The sequence below is a fragment of the Lethenteron reissneri genome, chromosome 30 (genome assembly GCF_015708825.2).
Source record: "Lethenteron reissneri isolate LAM-NWPU_2019-01 chromosome 30, ASM1570882v1, whole genome shotgun sequence".
Taxonomy (NCBI): domain Eukaryota; kingdom Metazoa; phylum Chordata; class Hyperoartia; order Petromyzontiformes; family Petromyzontidae; genus Lethenteron; species Lethenteron reissneri.
In genome coordinates this window covers 12,826,692-12,850,410 of record NC_083808.1, presented here as the reverse complement: position 1 = coordinate 12,850,410, position 23,719 = coordinate 12,826,692, and the positions used below count along the sequence as shown (strand labels likewise).

Sequence of the window (23,719 nt, the reverse complement as noted above, 5' to 3'; positions counted from 1 at the left end):
CACAAAGCTCCTGGCGTGCGATGTTGCCATCATATCTGCAGACATGCCACTCTGTATGTACTTTGATCTTCTTTTGCGCCGTACGTAGCCAAATGTGCTTATCGTCGGTGTGGAACATGGCCACCATTTGACTGCAGACACGCTGGCCTCAACCGTAGTCGAACACGTGTGACGACACGTTGAAACCAAGTCGCTGAACGTGTGACATTTCTCATCCAAAATGACTCGATCAAAATGCGGAGATGCAATTCGAAAATGGAAAAGCTCTTTTATTTGTTGCCGAAGTCCACGTCCCAAGACGTCGACCTTTAAACATCGTTACAAACACCTTCGTGGAAGAAGGTTTGAATCCCACCATCACGATTATTAAGTCTTTCCCTGCTCCATCAGTCAAGTGGCTCGCGAGTAATTTTCGCCTCGGCGCTCGCTCCATGCATGCACTTCTCTACCAACTCCGCCAGGTCAGAACGACCCACCGGGTGGACACTGGACAGCCGTCATTGTGCGAGGCACAGCGACTCGCGAAGTGCGGTTAGAATGGCGATACTGCCGGACGCCGGGACTTGCCTCCGACGTTTGGATGACTTAGAGCAGTTGCCAAAGCGTCTTAAAATGCGGTCACACCATGTCGTGTCTATTAACGTCGATTTTTGTTCTTGCAATTGAAGTCACCACCAGATTGCACTCGCGTATAATGTTATTCTGATTGCATGTAGCCATATACACACATTCGGAGCCTTCGGGAAAAATCAATTGCAACCCACAGCCAGTAAACACCGATTCTGTACACGCGGTCTTGCAAAACGATTAGAGAATAATGCACCGCTGTGCTGGTTAAATTCTAACGTTCCCATTCCGACTGTAACGTGTATCATTAATAGAAAGGATATGCAGGTAAAATCAACTTTTGTGACAATTCAATCATTCCATGGTTTTGATTAGCCGTTATAGCAAACAAGCATAGTACACCGATGTCTTATGTAAAGCTTTTTCTTTTAGTTAACTCAAAGCTGCATAAAAACATTTGTAAATCCTGGTTGCATTTGTCTTTGTTCGGGTACGTGTGGCTGTGTGTGGGTGTAGGTGGGTGGGTGTACGTGTGTGGGGAGCGGTAGTGTAGCGGTTAGCACGCTGCACTATGAACCCAGCCACCTGGGTTCGATTTCCGCTCACGGCCTACACCGGTGACGATTATCTGAACCGGTCCTGGGCCTTCCCTAGATCGACTCAGCTTCAAATGAGAACCTGGTGCGGTGTGTAAACATCGCCATTGGGGAGACAAAGGTGTGGTGCTGGCCACCCACCCCCTCGTGTACCGTTTCGGCTTTCATAGGTGCTCGCTAACAGCACTTGCCTCGACAGTCTGGTAAGGCTATACGGGTGATCTTTGTTTTTGCGTTAAACTAAAACTCACTGAGCTATACAGCTATTTGTCAGAAGCGACCTGGCCACCAATGATAGCCCAACGAAGTGGCTTATCGCGTGCAAATTTATAGCAGCCAAATACTCTCAATGCACATTTCTAAATGTGGAGAGGGAAAACTGTGCACCTGCCCCAAAAGGCTGTTGAAGGCTATACGGGGAATCTTTGTCTTTGTGTTAATGGGAGTTGCGGTCTCGTGGTCAGCACACTGCACTACAATCCCGGTGATTTGCGTTCAAATCCTGGCCATGCACACACCAGCAACACGCCTCTGAACTTGCCCCGAGCTTCCCCGAGCCGAGCTCTGCCCGAAATATTTACCGAGAACAGTGTGGTCAGCACCAGCACTGAGAAGACAAAGGTGCTGGTGATACTGGCCACACCATCCCCCCTCCTGTGCTGTGCTGCCTTAATAGGTGCTCACTAACGGGGCTTATCCTGACCACATACAAGTCTAAGAGGCAGATCTTCACGTACGAATGTGGGTCTAAACGCATGTGTACATGTATGTGTGAGTGTATATGTGTGTGAGTACATGTGTGAATGTGTGTATGTGTTTGTGAAGGAAGATGTGTGCATGTTGTGTATGTACGTATGTTGCATGTATGTTGAATGTATGTTGAACTTCTTTTGCACTGTACGTAGCCAACCGTGCTTATCGGAGTGAATGTGTGTATGTAGTGGGGTGCGGTAGTAAAGCGGTTAGCGTGCTGCGCTATTAACCCAGAGGCCCGAATTCACTTCCCGCTCACAGCCAACACCAGTGATGATTATCTGAACCAGCCACGATTCTCCCCTAGGTCAACTCATCTTCAAATGAGGACCTGGTGCAGTGTGTGAACACATCCACCTGGGAGACAGTGGGTGGCCAGGCGCGGTGCTGGCAACCCCCCACCTACCTCCTCGTGTGCCACAGTGCTACTCCCTTAAAGCACTTGCCCCAACAGTCTGTGAAGGCTACGAAGGGGATCTTTGTGTGTGAGTGCATGCGTGTGTGTGTGTGCGTGTGCGAGGTCTCAGTTGGGCACCAAGAGATTGAGGTCCTTAGCCACCAGCGTGCCGGTGACCGGGTGCATGGTCGCCCGCGCCGCCTGGAACGCCGCGATGGCTCTCCCACGGGCGGCGTCGTACGCAAACAGGTCCCTGGCAACACGGAGCCACAGCAGCACACACACACATAGAGTTAAATACAAGCGCACAGACAAAGATCCCCCCCGTATAGCATCAATACGAAATGGCTTATCATGTGGACATGTATAGCAGCCAAATACTCTAAACGCATGTTGATTCTAAATCTAGGGGGGAAAACTGGAGGACCCGGAGAAAAATCCATGTGACCACGGGGAGAACATGGAAACTCCAAATATACAGCAGGCGCCAGGGTCGGGATCGAACCGACGACCTCCTGCACACCAGGCGAGGGAGTTAACATCTTACCATCGGGGCCCCCCCTCTTACTGCCAACGCCACGCAAACCGGCTGGGCACCGCGCTCATCCTTCTGGGATACAGCGGGTCCCAAGGTAAAGGTGCAGCCAGAGGGAGGTCTGGAGACCCCTCTCGGGGGTATTTGATCTGCTCTTCCACGCTGGCCAGACGCCTTGGAAGAGGGGGCAGCGCCCACGTGTTACCCCACCGCCACACGCTAAATGTGGTGCACGCATTCATACTCCTGGGTGGACAGAGAGGCGCGGAGGTTAACCTTGCAATATTGCTTCAACTGCTGCACAGCAGCCCTACGGAGTCACCTGGAAATTGCAACGATAGGGGTTACTGCCTCCGCTGAACGAGTTTTGGGTCTAAAAATACCCACTAGCATGTGCCAGCACCCGAGACGTAATCTCAAATGCCGTTAACAACATTCTGTAATTTTACGTAAGCGGGCAGCGGGATGTAAATATGTGCCTACGTGCGCTGTCGGTGGAGGCGTTAGTGACTCTCGGACACGTTGGCCTTGGTATGCATCTCATACCTTTTTCGTGGGCCCCTTGACAAGTCTTGACCGGCATTCAAAAATGGCAATGAGGCACGGGTGGACAAAGTGCAGAGTGCAAAGCTGGCGCGAGCCGAGGCTATGGACACGGTCCAGCGGGAAGCGCGTGCGGCGCAGAGGTTCGTGGTTCGAACCCGGCGGTTATTACCTACGATAAGCACGGTTGGCTACGTACGGTGCGCAAAAGAAGTTCAACAGACACATGTACAGACATTACCGTGGGTGGATTAACCGCGAAATACGCGCCGTCAGCTTCACAGTGGACGTCGAAGATCCCCGGCCGTTAATTCGAAATGAGAGGGGTCCTTTGTGCACCAGCGTTGTGGCTCCAAAGTTGCCAAATTCGAAACGTTACCCCGCAAATAACTCAATTGGGATCACGCACAAAGCAATCGTCGCCTGCTACTGCCAGACCGATGGGCCCTCCGAAGGCCAGGCGCTGAAGCACTTTGTGTCAACACAGGAGACAGCTGCCGCCGGGGGTGCCCTTTCAAATGCGTTGAGATGCCGATGATGCAACTCGCTCATCGCGCGCGGAGCGCTCCGAGACGCTCCGGAGTAAAGGAGGGCAGTCGCTATGATAAATAAATCGCTATCATTCAAGGCGGGCTGCATGGCAAGACAACCGAAGTTTTAGCTTTCAATCCAAATACTGGTCACCTCGACATCGTACGAGCCGCGTGCCCTGTTTCCCAGGACCGATTTAACGAGATTTTAAGCCACACACACAAAGCAAAATGCTCAATTAAAAGTTCAGTTGCACTGTGCTGCCCACGTGACGTTCATGCCACTGTCATATAATCCCATCGCCGCTCTCTCCGCGTGCATGACGAGGGGCAAGATGAGGAGGCGGGCGCACTGTGTGCAGGAAAGTGAATGGATGTGGTGGAAATAAATAAGCGGGATCAGAAACTTTGTTCGGCAATCTGTTTAAAACAACAGCTACATTTAATGAGTAAGTGCATGGGGGCCTTCCCAGCCATTGCTAATGAAACAAGACAACACTGAACTGGTTTAAACTTCACTGAGAAGCATCAGAAAAGTGGGCCGTTCTATTATCCGCCGGCGCCGGATAATCGATGATCTACTGCATTTTGAGCTTCTTTCGCACCATACGTAGCCAGCCGTGCTAACCGGAGGTGCCCCTCACATTGTGTGTGGCTCTTCCTGCCCACAACACCTGGGTACCCCACTGCCTTCGGGAATTCAAGGCCATGTCCTATTTGTGTCACTTTGTGAAACTAAAGCTGGTGAAAAGAAATGCTTCTGAAAAATAATCAATCCAGAATAATCATAGGTCCATGAGTTAAAATGTTGTTTGCTATCAGCGATTAAATTACTTACCTGCTCGTTAATTGCTATGGGTTTGTAAAAGTGGGCCTTAGGTCGTGAGCAGTCTGGCTCTGGGTTGCCATAGTTCTACTGCTCAACACAGCCAACTGGGTTCACAATGGTCGACTTGTAAAGCAGACGTACTCTGGTTTCCGGCCACGTGCAAAACATATTCATAGAATTGGACACAAATCAATCCCCAAGCCCCCCCCCCCGCCACGTGGCAAGACCATGCTGAAAAAGTCTTGCAACTCAGTTAGGATTTCGCCATGGGTAAATAAGGGGGGGATCTCGCTACCGCACATCTTCGCGGTTGAGCTGCGTCAGCTCTCCGATGCGTCTTCAGGTCGTACAGCAGGCGCTGTCCGGCACGACGTCCGGTGACGTTTCGTTAAACGCGCTGCTGGGAGCCTCTCTCAGCCTCATGCGCTTCTCGAAGAAGCTCGCAACACGTAGATTTAAACGTCATCGGACGTTGTACAGGACAACCGGAAAACACACCGGAGAGCAATCCTAAGATAATTATTATAATGAGGCATAAGAAGCGATTGCAGGGTGGGACCAGTGTGCTGTGACTCCACTGTGGCTCTTGTATGCATGTATGTTGAACTTCTTTCTGATCGTACGTAGCCAACGGTGCTAATCGGAGGTGCGGAGGAAGGAGGAAAAACTAAACACAAAAAAAAAATACGTTTTCAATCTAGAGGATTTACAAGTGGATAACTCCAGTGGCATTCCAGACGGCCGCAGAAGCGCATCTGAAAGCACGCGATGCGGTGGCCATCTTTGTTCTATGGCTCGCCAAAAACCGCTGCTGTGAGGATGAGCGGAGTTCGCGTGGTGATGGTTTATGCTCCTTGACTCGCTTTAGGAAGTTTGCGAGTTCAAATCCTGGATGGGAGAGGGTCGCCTCGGCCCACTATTCCTCCAGAACCAATTAAATAAGTACCACTTTGTGGGAAACCAATGATTTAGCATGCCATCATCAAAATCAGCGGCATCTCTCCGGAGTCAATGCAGTGATTACCACCTGGGTCAGCTGGATCACTTGGCACAGAGAAGACCTATGGTGTTTGTCCCATGCAGAGAAACTGCTCCCTGTCATAAGCGTGTGGCATTTCTACCACTGGCTCTGGGCCACCGATCAAGATAACCAGAGCCCCGTGATTCTTTGAGCAGGTAGATGAGTTTAGTTTGACTTTGTCTATGCATATTTAAACCATTTATATTTGCAGAACGTCCCTTGGTCATGGAAACATAGGTGAGAAGCACCCATTAACAGAAGCCATCTTCTAGAAAGGAGGGAGGCAGGCTGGGAGACACGGATGGAGGGTGGCAGGGAGGGTGAGAGGCGGGGTGGCAGGGAGGGGGTTAAGGGAGGGAAGCAGGGAGGGAGTGTGTCATGTGGGTGTTGGGGCAAGTGGGGTGGAGGTGAGGGTGGCACCTGAACAGAGGGCGAGTGAACTTCATGCGGCCCTGCTCGGTCGCCATCCGTAGTGCCAGCGGGATGGCCTCCTCCCAGCGTGCGCGAAGGCCCAGGCGGAGCCACCTGTGACACCCCCACACCTCCAATTAGCACGGCTGGATATGGGCGCGGCGAAAAGTAGTTCAACACATATACGTACATACAGCACGCCGCCCACTCTCACCATCTCAGTGGCCGCGATTAACACAGCTCCAGAGCGGTGCATCCTAATGCCCACTGTAATCCCCCAGGAATGTCTGTCCTTAACGTTCGTGACGTCACTCCACATCGACCAGCCCCCCTCATTAATATTCATGAGCAGGTGACGTCCTCCAAATGGACACCCCCCCATTCATAATAATTAGCGGCTGACGTCACCCTACATGGGGGGCCGAGGCGCCTCCTCCCCTCTCCTCGGCGTCAACTTACAACCCTCACTACAAAGGCAGAAGCCTCACGTCACGCGATCTCCGTAATGCTGTTGAGACATCAAAGTAAAAAGGACGTCATGATGAACAAGGGATTACAACCTTTACATGAAATAGGTCTGTGTCACCGCGCCCTTACAAATTGCACACGCATTGATGCTATGAATATATCACGTCGCGGTCTGCTGTCCGCTTGCAAGTTTGAGATTTACTGCAATACACCCGTCCTTAGACGGGCAATAGTCGAGTAGTACTTACTGATGGTGATAATGATGACACTGATAATGATAACAAGAAGAGATGTCATGTGTATACATACTCTGGCAGCCAAGTTTAGAATGCTATACCATAGTGGTCTACATTCAGTAGATATCTACGAATCCATCCTGGATTCAATGTTGTGCAAGTCAGGTGTGCCGTAGTGGATGCAAGTGCATTTGTTCAAACAGATGTGGATTTGATGGTAGAATTGGGTGTCCCGTAGAAATCCGAAGCGCTTCATAACCAAATCACGTCGGTCACACGAGCCGTCGCGGTGTGGCGCAAAGCTGTTTTGATGAGCCCCCGCTCCGCGCCCCCCCCCCCTCCTGTTGCGTTTAAGCAGTCGTGATTTTTCAGAGGTGGCCACGTGGAGGCCCCGGGGACTAAGGTCGTTGTGTCAGAGCACCGAACCTGCACCGCTTAGATCCGGGGTCGGGGCAACCGAAATAACAAGAGGCATTTTTTCGTTAGAGAAAAACAACTCGGTGTTTCAAGCGCCGCAGCGCACGTGATGATTATAAAACGGTGGGTCCTTAATGAACGACGTCACGAAGAGATCCGGAGCCACAGGTTGCTTAGATCCTGCTTTTGAATCTGAGACAACGAAGTCGGATTAAACCGCACCTCAGCTCGCGGACTCGGTGAACAGTGGCATCACCACCAGCACCACCACCACCACCCACACCCCCTTGAGCCACTCAGGCCCGCCTATGTGTTGCCTCGATGTTCTTGTGCACTCGCGTTTTAACTGGTCGACTTAAGTGTGCAGCGGGCCGTGAGATTTTTATTATCAGCAAAACACATTTGTTGGGAGGAAAAAACTGCTTTTTTTATTTTTGCAATGGCAATAAAAATAGCACATTGACTGTAATGCCACTTCTAACCCAAAGGCTGAAATTCAGCCAACTGTGCAGTTTGGAGCGGCGAGGCCATTGAGGCTACATCATGTTTACGGCCTCTGTAACAACGACAGCTTTGGGGCACCGCCACACATAAAACACACACGGGATTGTGTGCTACACAGTTTTTAATTAAAACTCAATTTGCCAAGCTTGCTTGATGCTTACTTGGATGTGCCATGAAGAAGGGCTATTGCCTGAAACGTAACCAATGACCTTTTCTGGAAAAAAATACGTATGTTTAAAACACCAAAAAGACATCTATTACAAGGCATCATTACATACTATTAAATACTTGTGGTAAAAAGTGCAAGCGAATATTGTTTAGATAATGTGAGCATTGTGCTGTTTGCCTTTTGGCGTTCTCTGGTCCATAGCACCAGTGAGACAAGGCCGCAAAGGAGGCTATTCTTGTGCTATGGTGTAGGGCAATCAATTTCAAAGCATATTATCAAAGCATGTTTGTTCATACATTTTACCACAAGCACATGTGTGGTTAATCCATACTTAAATGCATTGTAATAGGTGACTATTTGGTGTTTTAACATCGTAACGCCTCCTGTAGTCTTGCCAGAAAGGATTCATCCTTTTCTTTATATCATTTCAATACCGTCAAAAAGGTCCCGAAGTTACAATGGAGATAAAGTAGGCCAAAATTAAAAGCATTAAGAAAGGCTGCTCAAAAAACAAGTCTTTAAACTGAGACTTTTGCGACACACGCTTGCGTGTTTGCGCGTCTGTGTGCTGCATTAATGGGCACACAGTTGTTTTTCCCTCCCGTGGTTGGCCGCGTATAAGATTACGCGGAGGAAGATGTTGCGAATTAATGCGGCCATTCAGAGAAACTCGATCGGCGCAGGACCACCGCGCTTCACGTTCTATTTTCACTGCGCAGCGCCAGCGCCCAAAACACAAGTTATTAAAACCGCCAATGACACTGGAAGCTGACGTTGGGACATCGAGGATGGGCAATGAAGACGGAAGTGAAATTTACAAACACGCGTAACGAAAAAAAACCTCACAACGCTCTCCCATGGCCATCGTTAGAGACATTGAAAGGCGCTTATTCACGGTGTCGGAAAGAGGCTTTGTAAGGTCAAACATTCAGACTCTTCAGCTTCTGGCACCTAAAACCAGGGCTCGCTCCCACGGCACAGAGGAACGTGACTCCTGATCCTCGTGAATCTTGTGTCCAGCGTCGGTTTGGACACCGCAGTATACACCGCGGGGTGAAAACCCTCCGTGGCTACGGGGCGATACACACCTGAATCTGATCTCCGAGTTCTTGACGGAGTTCAGCTTGTACACCTCCTCCATTCGCTGCAAGCTCTTAACGGGCAGCGCGGGCTGGGGAAGAGGGCGGAGGCGGAGATTGCGGGTCAAGGAGAGGGATGCTCACCATGGAATCAAGCGTTGCCGTTTGCCCGAGCGCGTCACAATGCCCTCCCAAATCCATCAAAACAGGTCAATGTAACGCACGCTCAAAAGAAAGTTGCACCCTGCAGGTCTCGCCACAGTTAACCTTGCTGTGGTGGGGGGGGGGGGGGGGGTGCAGGGTTCAGGGTGTGCTGGAAATAGGCAGGATATAACCGGTGGCATTGGCAGCCACCCATTGACGTTGTGTCGCCATTCGAGTGGCATTTTGTCACCGTGTTTTATTGCAGCGTTTCACGACGTTCAGTGAAAGTTCACCATGCACAGGTTTAACTTTAGGGGGAAGCGAAGGACAATGTTTGCCTAATGGAAATACCCCGACGTCGCACGACATTCACACGCACACCGAAGGCGCTCCCACATTTGAATGACCGTGCAACGTGCACTCTGGAAGGATATTGTGAAACTGTGCAAAACGCAAGGATGGAACGATGAGGATAAAGAAGAAGATGACAGAGGAGATGATAAGAAAATGTGGCAGGTGCATCCATTGTTTTAGCAGCCAAGAATAAAATGCCATACCATAGAGGTGCCTCTCTCGTAAATATTAACGTACGCGTTGTGCGTGTGGCCAGTACTGAACGTAGCAAGGTGAACTTCAAAATGATTTTTCGCAAATCCCGATCAAAAACAAATACGAGCGCTCGACAGTCGAACTGGTGTCGCAACTGAAATCCCGAGTCTTACCAAACAAAGCTTTGACGAAGCACTTCGTGCAACGGTCGGTGAAAATAAACCAAACAACTTGGACTGCCCCGTGCCACGCAACCACGACCAGACGCCAGGCCGCCGGCACGTGCAGTGTTGCCGAGCCAGCGAACGCCTGGCAAACATACGATATCCGCGCGCACAATTGTGCTTAATAAACGGTGCACGTTTTAATCTTCTCACATTTCTGCGGGGCACCCCGCAGACGCATCTGCACGCGCGTGGCGTCGCACGTGTGCATTAACATTCCCTGTTCCCCGGCGACTGACGCTTTTGGCAGAGTGCCCTTCCCGCCCACGTCCTTCTCTGAACTCTCTCCGGTTTCAAAGTTCTGCCTTGTGAACTGGGTCAATGGCTGCTCTGTTGTTTTTTTTGTTTACCCTGCGTCTAGAGTTGAAGAAGAAAAAAGTCACTTTTTAGTTGCTTTTTATTTTACTCCAAGGGCACTTTCCACAGGGTCACTAATAAACAAGAGGTCACTTTTTTTGCGCAGCACGGTCGGTATATTGACACAAGCAGGCTCGTGTTGTGCCAGGCCGCCACAACTGCAGCAAAAACATGTTTTCAAAGCTCGCCGGCTTGCCGTAAACAATCGGCGTGTGCAAACTCTGAGCAGATACACATTTCCATAAACGAGTTTCCATAAACAAACGGGGCCTGGCTTCACAGTTTCTCGTGTCCCAATTCCTAGGCACCGTCACTGGCCGCAAATCGCGCTGCAAGTGGCCGGCTTGCCGAGCTGATCGTCGGCTTGCTCAACACTGACAAGATCCGCCGTGTAGGCTCAACAGGCTGTTGGGGCAAGCGCTGTTAGCGAGCAGCACCTATGAAGGCCTGTCAACGGCACACGAAGGGGTGGGTGGCCAGCACCACGCCCGGCCGCCTTTGTCTCCCCAGTGCTGATGATTACACATTGCACCAGGTACGCATTTAAGACTGTGTTAACCGAGGGGAGGCCCAGGAACCGGTTCAAACATTCACTTTTATTGGTCACGAGCGGGAATGGATCTCAGGGAGAGAGTGAGCAGCACAATGCAGCGTGAGCTACTGCGCTACAGCTCAAGTGCCGGGAAGCTTCTTCTGGAACTGAATTGAGCCTGTCACGATTCTCACTCGATTATATGGGCGCCGCAGTGGCGAGACGTTACGTCCCTCACCTGGTATGCAGGAGGTCATGGGTTCGATCCCGACCCCGACCCTGACGCATGTATATTTGGAGTTTACATCATCTCACCGTGGTCACGGGGAGTTTGCCCCCGGGTCCTCCAGTTTTTCCATCCCCACGTAGAATCAACGTGCATTTGGAGTATTGGCTGCTATAAATTAACACGTGAGAAGCCACTTTGTTGAACCGTCATTTGTGGCCAGGTCGCTTCTGAAAAAGAACTGTAGAGCTCAGTGGGCCTTACCTGGCAAAATAAAAAAAGTGCATTGCTACTGAAGCAACAATTCCAACTCCAGAGCCTGCCTGCCAATTTCTGTGGGTGCTCGACAAAGTGGCGAGTCTGCGATAAAAAAATGAAGGAATAAAAACCCAGTGGTGCTCGCTGACGAGAGTAAGGTTTGCCGTGTGGCACCGTCGACTTCGGTGAGGAGAACTGGTCCCAGCGGCAGCCCCATTGACCGCTGGGGACGTTAGAGCAGGGGGCGCCCTTCACCCAGTGTGCAAACGGGTAAGATAACGAAGCCAGGCTAGCAGGAGGATTAGCCGGTGTTGCAGCCGCACCGTGGAGAAGGCTGGTGCGCACGGCGCGGCCTCCACTCAACAAACAGCGCTCGGCGTTCTCACAGCAGGCTCCCTGCCTTGTAGGGCGTGCTGCGCTGGACAGATAACCGCAATGCGACGAGTGCACTGCGGAAACTAATTTGGACGAGGGGAAATAAAAGTCAGCGTCACCGTTGTGAACTATTTATTCGGCGATGCTGCGTTGGTGGTGGCGCACAGTGAACGAAAATAAATCTCAACACGTGTGTCGATAAGAAATACAAAAAAAATTAATGTGTGCTGTGAAGATGGGGCATTGCCTGAAATGTTGGAGAGTATGTAGTGGTCCCTCGGTTAATGATATTAATTGGTTATACAAAAACTATCGTAAATTGAAATAATCGTTAATCGAATACAGGAAACACACGTTGAATTATTAATTTGTCCCAAGACGATCCGAAGTTGACCTTTTTCACGCTAAAAACATAGTTTAAAATATTTAAACACGCAATTTTAATAAATAAACATTATACCAACATATTAAAGCATTCATATTAATAAAACCATGGATAAATAATGAATAGAGCATAAATGTGCATAATAACAGCATAAAATGAAAAATTCTTACCTTTGGCAATGCACATCAAACATTAAAAAGCTAGTCAGTTGATCTCAAAACGCAAAAAAAAAGGCATCGCTGATTGGCCGAGGCCTGCCGAGTCCACTTAGGAGCGCTCCGATTGGCCGAAATTGGTGGCCTCGTGATATCATAAACATATCGTTAATCGAAAATGTATCGTTAATAGAAACAATCAGACCCTGATGGGAAGCGGATCGTAAATCAAAATGTCGTCAATCGATGGCATCGTAAACTGAGGGACCACTCTATTAGTTTTTCTTTTAAGGCAGTGTTGTTGATGAGTGTGAGAGTTTTTTGAAGGCCCTGAAACAGTGGTGGAAATTCCACATTGCTGTGTTATTATGTCAAGTCTCCCATTAGCATAATCATTGAATTTTCCACAAAGCGTCTATGTATGTTGAACCTCTTTCACACCATACGGAGCCAACCATGCTAATCAGAGGCACTGAGGAAAGAAAACGTTACATATTCCCCGACGGAATTTTTACTTGTAACCGGGCAACTGTGAGCGGATTGCTCTTCTCTATTTGCTACTTGTGTAAATTTGTGAAAAGAGCTTCATAGCTCATCAGATTCCTCCAGGAGAAATAAATATTCTCAAATTGTCATAACCGACGATGAATTCCCGAGTGTAGTGACAATGATTGTGTTTTGCGGTGCACCGTGATGCAAGTGTTACCTGCAGTAAAAGAAGTGCCAGGAATTCTACTTTCTGATTGGAGGAGAAGTCCTTCAAGTCGTCAGCATTGAAAGAGGCCAGATCCGCATCTTTTGTCTAAAAAGCCACAAGAACACACGCACACACGAAATAGTCAGTGTCCCCGCATTCAATTGAATAAAGGGCCAACATATATCCTTGCGTGTTTTTCGGTTGGACGTACACAGAGTTATACGGATAGTTGCACGTACACGTAACGCATATTCAAAGGCTCTCTATTTCGCCAAAGTAACAGCGAAACCGGAAAGACGTCCGAAACATGGATTGGAGAAACGAGGGCGTGAATGAAATTGGAGGAGGCTTTCGGCATCCTCGGATTGGCTGATGAAGCAGTCACTGCAAGACCAACGGGAGAGTGAACTAGCGGTCATGTTAGCTGGACTTAGTAAAAAAATTAACCCGTAAAAACAAAGTTTTTTACTCTCAAATCTTTATATGCGTGGCGGCTAGAGTCCTCTCGTCCTCTGGCTTGAGATGGCTGCCACCTATGAGTCAGATGATTGTCTGCCAGCATTAAGCAATTGGTAATTAAATATTTTTAAAAAATTACCTAAACAGTGTAAAATTTTGGAAAAAAGATTTCACGAAAATTAATTGTCACGCACAACGAGTCTGTGTGGAAAATGTCAGCTCGATTGGATCACGGGAAGTGGGTTAAAAAACGACCGAAAGATTTGCACGGTCGTAAGCAAGCAAGCATGCACGCAAGCACGCAAGCAAGCAAGCAAGCGAACTTAATATAAAGGATTTAAAAAGGTTGCAAGTTGGACTCGAGACCAACTTGGGTAAAACACGCACGGCAAGTTTGCTCACAAAGGCACCAGAATTCATGATCATCACACGTGTTAAACAATGCTTTTGGTAAACACAATTATACAACTGATGATATGTGCAAACTGAGCCTTGGATAAACACCATTACCAACCAGCAACCAGGCATGCCTAATACAAAAACGGATCATTTGTACATGTTTGAATGATTGCTGAATTTCAAGTAAACCTTTGCTTAAGTTTATGAAAAGGCGAGAAAGGGAATGTGTCGTTACCTGGCTCCACCGTGCCGCCAGCGCAGAGCAAGCATCTGCAAGGGTGGTGTCGTATCTGGAAAAAAAAAGCAACCTCATTATCATCATCTATCATCTGCTATTCGCAACGCAGATCCGGGACAGATGTATTTGTATGTTTTTGACAAATTATATGGTGATTACATTAAAAAAAACAATATAAAGAGTTTTAAACTACTCTAAGTTTCCCTGCTCAAACAAATGTTGGCGGTGTTCGTCTGCATGGCCGAGCTAAGCTAGGAGTGGAAATTCCACATTCCTAGGACAATTCAATGAGCCCGCAGGGCTGTTGGGTTTATCACAATTTTGAACTTTCAGCCTTCCAATGCCGAGTCTAGCGATGTAACCAGTGCCATCAAATAACAACAAAGTGTCTGATGGGACACCTCAGATTTACAGCAAAAACCTGGAAGACTAATTGAAGATAGCCCTGCTGTAAAGGTAGTTTAGCTGATATATGAAATGGATTTAGATATTAAAGAAATACAGATAAGTTTGATACGTAGGCTTTCGCGACCAATATTATTCATGATAAAGGTTTTTGGGTTAATCGTGTCAGTTTAGATGTGTCATAACCCTCCACCACCCCGACACAGCCAGTAAGGTTCGTCACGTAAACAACGCGCCTATTGGTTACTGCTTCAGCCCATCGGTGTGTGGGGAGAGTAAATCCACAACATGCAGAGAAATCCACAGACAGGAAGAAAGTTTCCCTAATACAAGATAGCCATGATTCTGGAAGGAATCTATGAACAATGTGAGATGCTTGGCCATCGTGGGAGATTTGTTTGAGAAGGCTGGGTGTGGCTCAGGAGGGATAATGCTCTCTCAGGTCACCAAGTTAGAGATGCAAGTTTCCTCCTCTCAATGCATTATCACGGTGCGCGAAAAGTGTTCCCTCATAGAAGAAACGTGTTATATCGAAAACACGTTATAGCGTTAAGCCGATGATTATATCGATTCAAGAAGCTCGTCAGCTTTCACCGACTATCATCGCACCAGTTCCCTGTTGCTGGCCACGTTGCACTGTTTGTAGGCCCTCTATCGTGGTACTCAACACACGCTCACAGAAGGTTCAAAATAATATTTCTGGTTGGCATTTGACTCAGCGCATCAACCCTCATCACCATCCTAAGCAGAGATTGGCCTCTGCCATAAGAATGGGGAATTTCCACAATTGCATCTGAGCAGCCAATGTGGACGTGTGCTGCCTAACACACTTTTGAGATAGAGAATAAACTATTCTCTTTTTTAAACCTCTTGATTAGCAACTGAGATCCACAGAGCTCAGCACCCACAAAAAACACAAATGAGCTCTTACAGACAGCAGATTCATTAATCCTGAGCAACAAACACCACATATTGCAGCAGCAGAATTTGACCTCAGGACTTCCCGTGGCTCATCCAAAGACGAACTGGGTTCAGTTCTGTTTGCCTGCCAAGAGCTGATGAAATCAGAGATGGCATGGCCCCACAGCTCTCCACGGGAGATGGTGCAATACACCGGCCCCATTACACCGGCGGGCAGCCGAGCCCTAACCAAGCATCTGACCAGAGGACCCTACGAATTGTTTTGCGTTGGTCAGGAAAATACTCGCCCGCACTACCGAAGCAAGATCTGCCAACTTTGAAGTGGAATGGGAAAAATAAAATACATAATGTATGAATTTGGCCTTCGCACCCAATTGGCTCACAAGTGACGACATCACATTTATCCCCCTCTATTTAAGACCGAAACAGGAGGATTTCTCCACAACTCTGGCTGTCGCCTGACGATGCTGGTTGTAATTCCCGTAGAAACGCCACGGTACTCAAATTGTAAACGTTGTGGGTTTACTCTCCAACACACGAGGTGTGATGTACTTGTACTCCTAACCAATTAGCATGTTTTGTTTACGTGACAAACCTTACTAATTGGCTGTGCCGGGTGGTGGCGGGTTTAACGACGCATTTCTACTTACGCTATCTAACCCAAAAAACCTCTGTTATGGATAATATTGGTCGCGACAGTCCTACTACGTGCAAAACGGAACAATAAAATTCGAAAGCCTTTGATTGAATATGAAGGTGAGGGCCAAATGGAATGTCGTGGGTGATGTATGCCACCAAGCGGAAAGTAAAAAAAACGCATTTCTGCACAGTCATCTCGGGTAAACATGTGAATTTAATCTGCACCGATAAGAAGAAAAAAAAACAAAGGTCAACGCATTTTTCCCTCTTATCAGTCGCTAAATATTTAATTATTTACTTATTCGTTTGGGCTGGGCTCAAATGTATCGATTTTTTTCCGGCCATCCTTTATTAAAGCAGAAGAGAGGACACCCAGGATGATGATGATTTCTATTGCATGACAGAGCTGTATTAACCCACGGCTCAGCAGAACCACAGAGCGCTCTCGTGTGTGGGCTCTGCCGCATATTGTTCAGTATTGTGCCACCCATATAGTTCCTGAAGAAGCTCCAGGTAGGCACAGCGAAACGTCGGACATCGTGCCGAACAACACAAGGCCCGACCGCTGAAAACCTACTCACTGTCGTCTACATTACTGGCATTCGGACAGGCACACTCGTCATTTAAATGTCGGACATCGTGCCGGACAGGCACACTGGCCATTAGAAACGTCGGACACCGTGCCAAAACGACACACGGCACGAGTGCTGAAAACCTACTCACTGTCGTCTACGTGATTGGCACTCGGACAGGCAGACTGGCCATTATGTCGGACCATCGTGCCGAACAACATAGGTCATGACCTCTGGAAACCGACTCATTATTATCTACGTTACTGGCATTCGGACAGGCATGCTCGTCATTTGAAACGTCGGACCATTGTGCCGAACAACACAGGGCACGACCGCTAGAAACCCGTGATCATGTTGCCAAGATAAAATCCCGATCGGGAGCCAACTCGGCACCCACCATCTTTCTTGCTGATGCTAAAACACGAGAATTAGTTTAACACGTAGTAGGCTTTCGCGACCAATATCATCCATAATATATATTCTTTGGGTTAGATCGCGGAAATATAAATGCGTCGTTAAACCCGCCATCATCCAACACAGCGAATTAGTAAAGTTTGTCACGTAAACAGAACGTGCCAATTCGTTACTAGTACAGCACATCAGTGTGTTGGAGAGCAAATCCACATTTACAATCCGAGTACGACGTTTCGCCAATAATTACAACCGGCTCTGTCATGGTGACGGCTTTGATGACGAGGAGTAGATTGGAGCAAAATCAAACGGCGTTGCGAGCTTTGGATTTGTGGCCGTGCATGACCTCCATGGCCGGAAGCGAGGCCACAAAGGAGACAAGCAACATCCCGTGAACACAGCACGGTCGGCTCTGTGACTAAGAACAGGCTCATCGGGAAGGCATGTTGGTCATCGAATGATGTCGTTTCATTTAAACGATTGATAAAATAAAAAGCCCTTAATCCCCTTTTTAGTTTGCGTTACCAAAATATTCACTGGTTCAGGATGCCGTAACGTCAAGTACAGCGTCGTCTGGGATGATAAGAAGCTTGGGGAATGAGACGCAACTGAAACGTGTGCACGGTGTCAATAAAGTGACACAGATCTGGTCACACACACGCACACTTATACCAGATCAAAAAGCTCCCCCCGCCCCCAACTCCTGCTTTAATTTGCAGTGGGAAAAGATGTGCCTTGCAATCCGGTGAATATGGCAATTGCTTTCACACATTTAAACTCTGGATTTGTGGTATTTAAATGGAACGCCATTACCTGCTCTTAGGAATTACGTCACGTGCTCTTTGGTGTCTACTTGAAGAGATTGGGAACTTTAAAACCACGATCGGTTTGCCAGAAGACAGGGGTGGAGCCTAGAGAAACAGGGGCGTGGTCTAAATAGGAGGGGGCGGGGTTTGAAGAAGATGGCACGGAGCCTCAAGAGAAAGGGGGCAGAGCCTTATTTATTTATTGATTTGACCAGGTGAGGCCCACTGAGCTATGTGGCTCTTTTTCAGAAGTGCCCTGGCCACCACAAATGATAGCTCAACGGGAGTGGCTCATTGGGTGGAAATGTACAGCAGCCAAACACTCTAAACGCGTAGTGACGTTGATTCTAAATGTGGAGGAAAAAAACGGAGGGCCCGGAGAAAAATCCACGTGGCCACGGGGAGAACACGCGGACTCCGAATATACAGCAGGCGTCAGGGTCGGGATCAAACCCACGACCTCCTGCATACCAGGCGAGGTAGTTAACATCTCGCCAGAGTGGCACCGCATCACGCAACAATGAGGCGGATGATAGGATAATGGTTAATACAATCATGTAACTGGCAGAGGCTTTTGATGGTAATTTGGAGGTATTTAACAGGCGAAGGTAGTTAACATCTTACCACCGCCGCGCCTAAATAAAACCTTGAACACAATTCCAACTTTAAACCTAACATTAGCCCTCAAGAGCTCATGGCTAAACTTTTCAACGTTGGACATTGGCCAAACCCGAGCGAGTGGCGAGCGTCAAAAGCTCAAAACCTCACAGCAAGTTTAAACTCGGGCAGCAATTTTTCCTCTTCTTCTCATTGCGACTGTGTTGCTATAGCTACGGAAAGGCCGGCAATCTCCTCGAGGCAAATGTCTTTGCTCGTCCGCAGCAATTATGGCAGCACCGAGAGGAAAAAAAACTAACAGCGTTGGGCGTGTTTTAGCGAAGACATTTCAACACCATACGTCCAAATTGCGCTTTGAATTGTGTTGACGTCGGTGACTATGTACATCTTTCACTGTCATGGGAATGATGATTTTGTTTTTCTAGCACTGGTTTTCGGTCGTAGAAATGGAAGGAAATTCGTTCAAATCCGTAGCCAGAGTTATCAGTAATCATCATCATCGTCGTCATCATGATCCATTGGGGGTCCCTAAAACGAGTGAGTACCACCTGGTGAGGTTGCATCACTTGGTGGAGAGTCAACAATGATCTGTCATTTGAATAGACTGGTCTCTGCCATATGAATGCGGAAAATACACCACTGGCTGAGGAGCACAACTGGAAATGTCAGCATGCTTTCCCACCTGATGACGGACGCTTGTGTTGCGCCCGAAACGTCGCGATTTATTTTATTTCATACCTACGTGACTTTACCGAAAGAACCAAAGAGTATGGAGACACTGTATATAAATGTATATTCATCATCGCCAGCTATCGTGTATCCGTTGCTGGAATGAAGGTTCCTCTATGTCATAAACTTTCTCTCACGGTCCTGCGATGACACAATCCATCTCACTTCCTGCTCCATCTCCACGATGGCCATCTCCTGGACACATTTATTCCGTTGGCTGTCATTCAACCACGCGTGTTGTCAAAATGGCCATTATCCATTCAAGCGATGTGTACTGCTAACACCCACGTACTTTTCTTAACGGTCATTAAGAAGTGATTTTTTTTTCTGAATACAGCTGCTCCTCTTCAAATGACTCAGTCTATTAATAATCAGGTCCCACTCATTACCCACAAAGTGCTTGCCAGAAATGAACCACAATACCTCGCTGATCTCGTCAAGGACCATAAATCATTGCGCGAACTTCGGTCATCCTGGAAGCGGCTTTTTACTAACCATTGAACAAAGACGGTCACCGCACGGCGCGCTTTCAGCTGCGCTTCCGCAGCTGTCTGGAACACTCTTCATCATCTACATTAAAAACGAATTTCTTTAGAACTGCTTTTTGTGCCTAGTTTGTTGTCCTTCCCTCACACCTCCGATTAGCACGGTGGGCTACGTACGGTGTGAAAGAAGTTCAACACATCCGTACATACAATTAAAGGCAACATATTAGCAGAAATTAGGATGCCGCGGTGGCAAGATGTTAACTAGCTCGCCTGGTATACAGGAGGTCGTGGGTTCCATCCCGATCCTGATGCCTGTATATTTGGATTGTTCTGCTCATGGTCGCATAGATTTTTCTCCGGGTCCTCCGATTTATTCTTCCACATTTAGAATCAACGTGCGTTTTTAGTATTTGGCTGCTATAAATTTCCACGTGATAAGCCACTTCGTTGGGCTATCATTTGTGGCCAGGTCGCATCTGAAAAAGAGCAATGTTACCAACCAAATGGCACATTGTTGTTGTTGTAGTTTAATGTTCTCAAGCGGGAGGGGGGGGGGCAGTGTAAACTCTCAAGGGTTTGGCTATGGAGACCGGCGACGCGTGGCGATGACACGCAGGAATGCCGCGCAGGCTTCACTCTCGGCGGCCTCTGTGGCGGGGGGCATCTCGGACGTGGGCGACGAACCCACACGCACGTCTGCCTCGAGAGAGAGCCCGGAGGCAGCTGTGGCCGCTGCGAGCAGCAGGCGCCCAAGAAAGTCGTCTGAGCTCGGCACGAATTCGCTCGCCAAAGTGGAGAGTTTTTTAATCCGCGCGCGGGCATGTGCTGGACGAGCACGCTGCCACGCGGGGATGACGTTAAGTCACCGAGGTTGCCATGCAACTGCAGGCAGAAGGGCCTCTCTGCTTGAGGAAGCCCTAGAGAGCCCCCATAGAGGGCACTTGGCCTACTCTTCCACGCTGCTCAGGCATCTTGGAAGGTGCGAGGAGAATAGCCACACTTTACCCCACTGCACACGGCCTGCCGACAAACTGCGGGTTGACCCATTTAGACTGTTGGATGGACAGAGGAGGGTGGATTTAGGAAACATTGCCCTTTGTTTTCACGGCTGCACTGGAAAATCAAACTGGCAAGTTCTGAGTTGGCTAGGTGTATGTACTTATTTCCCACCATACGAAGCCAACCGTGCTCATCGGAGGTGCGGGGGAAGAACATCACACGACAGCTTCATCCCTGATGTTCTAGCAGCAATGCCAGACGTTTGGCAGCAGGTATATCCAACATGCCAAATGTTAAAGTAACATCGTAAGTAATACAAAACACAATAGTGGTTGATGGTGAGTTGCATGGGACTGAAGATGCTGATCTCATCAAGGAACATAACGTATCACGTGAACTCCGGTCATCATCGCAGTGGCTTTTGGCTAACTATCGTCACTACTTTGCACGCTTCAGATGCGATTCTGCGGCCGTCTGGAATGTTCTTCCATCCGATATTAGGAAGTCACTGGAGCTATGCACTTTAAAATCAAGATTAAAAATTAATTTCTTAAGAACTGCTTTTTGTGTTTTGTTAGTTGTCCTTCCCCGGGATCTCAGCAGCAGTGACTTAGTGTTCCAAAAGAGGCAACGCATTATCAAGGCCACCTTAGCACAGCCATAAGCGCTTTGACAAACGTACTGGAGCTTCACAGGTGGCATTCCTGGAGAATAAATCCATGCCTTCCAATCCACAGCTTGGAGAACATCGGCCTGGGGACAGGGAGGAGACAAACACCAATGTTAATGACGCACAAAAAAGCAATGAATCTAAATCTGCCACACACAAGAGGGCTTCAGACGACCACAATACGACCACAATACACATCAGGGTGGCACTCTGGTTAGAGCTCTTCACTCACATTTGGAAGGTTGCGACTTCAAATCCCGGTTGATAAATTGTGTGCTGGTTTGGGGGAAGTCAGCAATGACTGCCCTCTGACGAAACAGTCATTGTCATGAAAACGTGGGCGTTTTCACCACGAGATCCGGTTTCTTCATGCATTTAAACAACTCAAAGCAACAAATAACTTCCCACTCCCAAGAGGACCCTCCAGAAAGTTATTTGAGACTGAGTGACACTTTCAAGCATGAAGTTATTATTTTTGTTTAATATTAGCCCTTCCACTATTCAGTGAATTGTCAAACAAAATCCAGGGCCATGATTCGATTTAAGAATTAATCATGTTAATGCTGGTATTCAAAGGATCTGTATTGGTTGCAGGGTTACTAGCAATCTTTACGGCTTCCATGAACCATTCACAGGCAGAATGATGTTGATAGCATTTAATTACCAGATGCAAATATCACTCATAAGAACTTTTTTGGGATAGAAAGCTTAAATATAAATGTGTCATTAAAACCGCCACCACCCGAAACAGCCAATTAGTAAGGTTTGTCACGTAAATATAACATGCCAATTAGTTACTAGTACAGCATGTTGGTGTGTTGGAGTCAACCCACAACGTTGACAATTCGATATCCGTGATGTTTTGCTGGTAATTACAACCAACATCAGCAGGGGACAGCCAGTTCGTTGCATAAAATGTAAGCGTGAGTGATGCATTTGTATCAATGGAAATGTCACACGCGTAGTGATTATCATCGCACCAAAGTTGACGGAGGGCAAAGCAGCCTCGCCTCGCCGACTGTTGAAAGACCCCGACCAGTCGACTGCCTACCTTGTCTTTGAAGTACTCGAAGAGGAACGCCTTCCACTGCTCCGTTGTGGCAGTGCTGTAAGCAAACTTTTCAATGTAAGCCTTCACAAAGCCAATGAAGACATCTGGAGAAGAAAATAAGACACAACACAGAAAATCCACAATTCATATTTCGGGGCAAATGTCCTTTGCTATTCATATATATGTATTCAAATTCGATGTATGGGGACATATCGTATGTTGATATTTTTAATTTTATATATATAAAATATTCTCCGCAATGACGCCCTTGATGGTCTTGTGAATGGGCAGAGCTTGTGGGGGGGGGGGGGGGGGGCACGGGGGGCAATGCCTAAAAAAACAAACCAGAAAATGATCAAGGAAGACACAAAGAACAACCCCAAAGAAATACCCAAGAATCTGCAGGCCACTCTCGCCTTGGCCAATGCGAGTCTTCATGACTCAACTATCAGAAAAATACTAAACAAGAATGGTGTTGATATAAGGATAGCGAGGAGAAAACCACTGCTCTCTAAAAAGAGGATTGGTTGCCCAACTGAAGTTTGCCATCTATGATACACAAGACTTCTGGAACAATGTTCTCTGGACAGACAAGTCAAAGGTAGCACTTTTTGGCATCAAATAGAAACGTTATGTTTGGCGAAAACCAAACGCTGCTTTAGAACAGAAGAACCTCATCGCAACCGTCAAGCATGGTGGTGGTGGGAATGTGATGGTTTGGGGCTGCTTTGCTGCCTCAGGACCTGGACAGCTTGCCATCATTGACACGACTATGAATTCTGCATCGTGTAGCGCAGCGGTCGGGAACCTATGGCTCGCGAGCCATATATGGCTCTTTTGGTGACGGCATATGGCTCCCAGAAAAATTTTGAGTTGAAAAAAATAAAATAAAAAATCAGTTTGGAACTGATTTTAAAATACTTGTGATATTGCTTAATAATACTGTGTCATTTTTAAGTAAACAGAAATTAGTTTTGAAGATAAATTTCACGGGTCACGGGGCCTCAACGCCTGCATGAAGCTCAACCTCACCACGTATGAACCAGACTACAAGGCCATCAGCAAAACCACGCGGCACCAGAAGTCGCATTAAAAGTAAGACATATTTAATTTATTATACGTTAAAAATACTATATGGCTCTCAATGCAATATATTTAGAAATATTTGGCTTTTATGGTTCTCCCAGTCAAAAAGGTTCCCGACCCCTGGTGTAGTGAGTCCACCAGCCAAAGTCCGGGGGGCCTCGCTGTACTTCATTATCCACGAGCTCACACCACAAATGTCCACCTCATTCCGATTCCCATCGAGAAGTGCCCTGATCACGCCACCTCTCTCGGTGACATCACCCCCCTCTCT

At 47.8% G+C, this 23,719-nt stretch overlaps 1 protein-coding gene across 3 annotated transcripts in view; it reads right to left on the bottom strand.

Moving 5' to 3' along the window:
- Positions 1–243: 243 nt before the first annotated feature.
- Positions 244–23,719, bottom strand: part of LTA4H (leukotriene A4 hydrolase) — a 129,664-nt gene continuing 106,188 nt past the window's right edge. For all 3 annotated transcript variants that reach the window (XM_061563076.1, XM_061563077.1, XM_061563078.1), the window contains 7 exons: positions 22,363–22,466; positions 21,324–21,394; positions 14,051–14,105; positions 12,967–13,062; positions 9,065–9,147; positions 6,192–6,296; positions 244–2,566 (listed from right to left, as the gene is read on the bottom strand). In XM_061563076.1, coding sequence (XP_061419060.1) covers positions 2,440–2,566; positions 6,192–6,296; positions 9,065–9,147; positions 12,967–13,062; positions 14,051–14,105; positions 21,324–21,394; positions 22,363–22,466 — 641 coding nt within the window. In that variant the 3' untranslated portion in view covers positions 244–2,439. The remainder of the gene's footprint in view (positions 2,567–6,191; positions 6,297–9,064; positions 9,148–12,966; positions 13,063–14,050; positions 14,106–21,323; positions 21,395–22,362; positions 22,467–23,719) is intronic.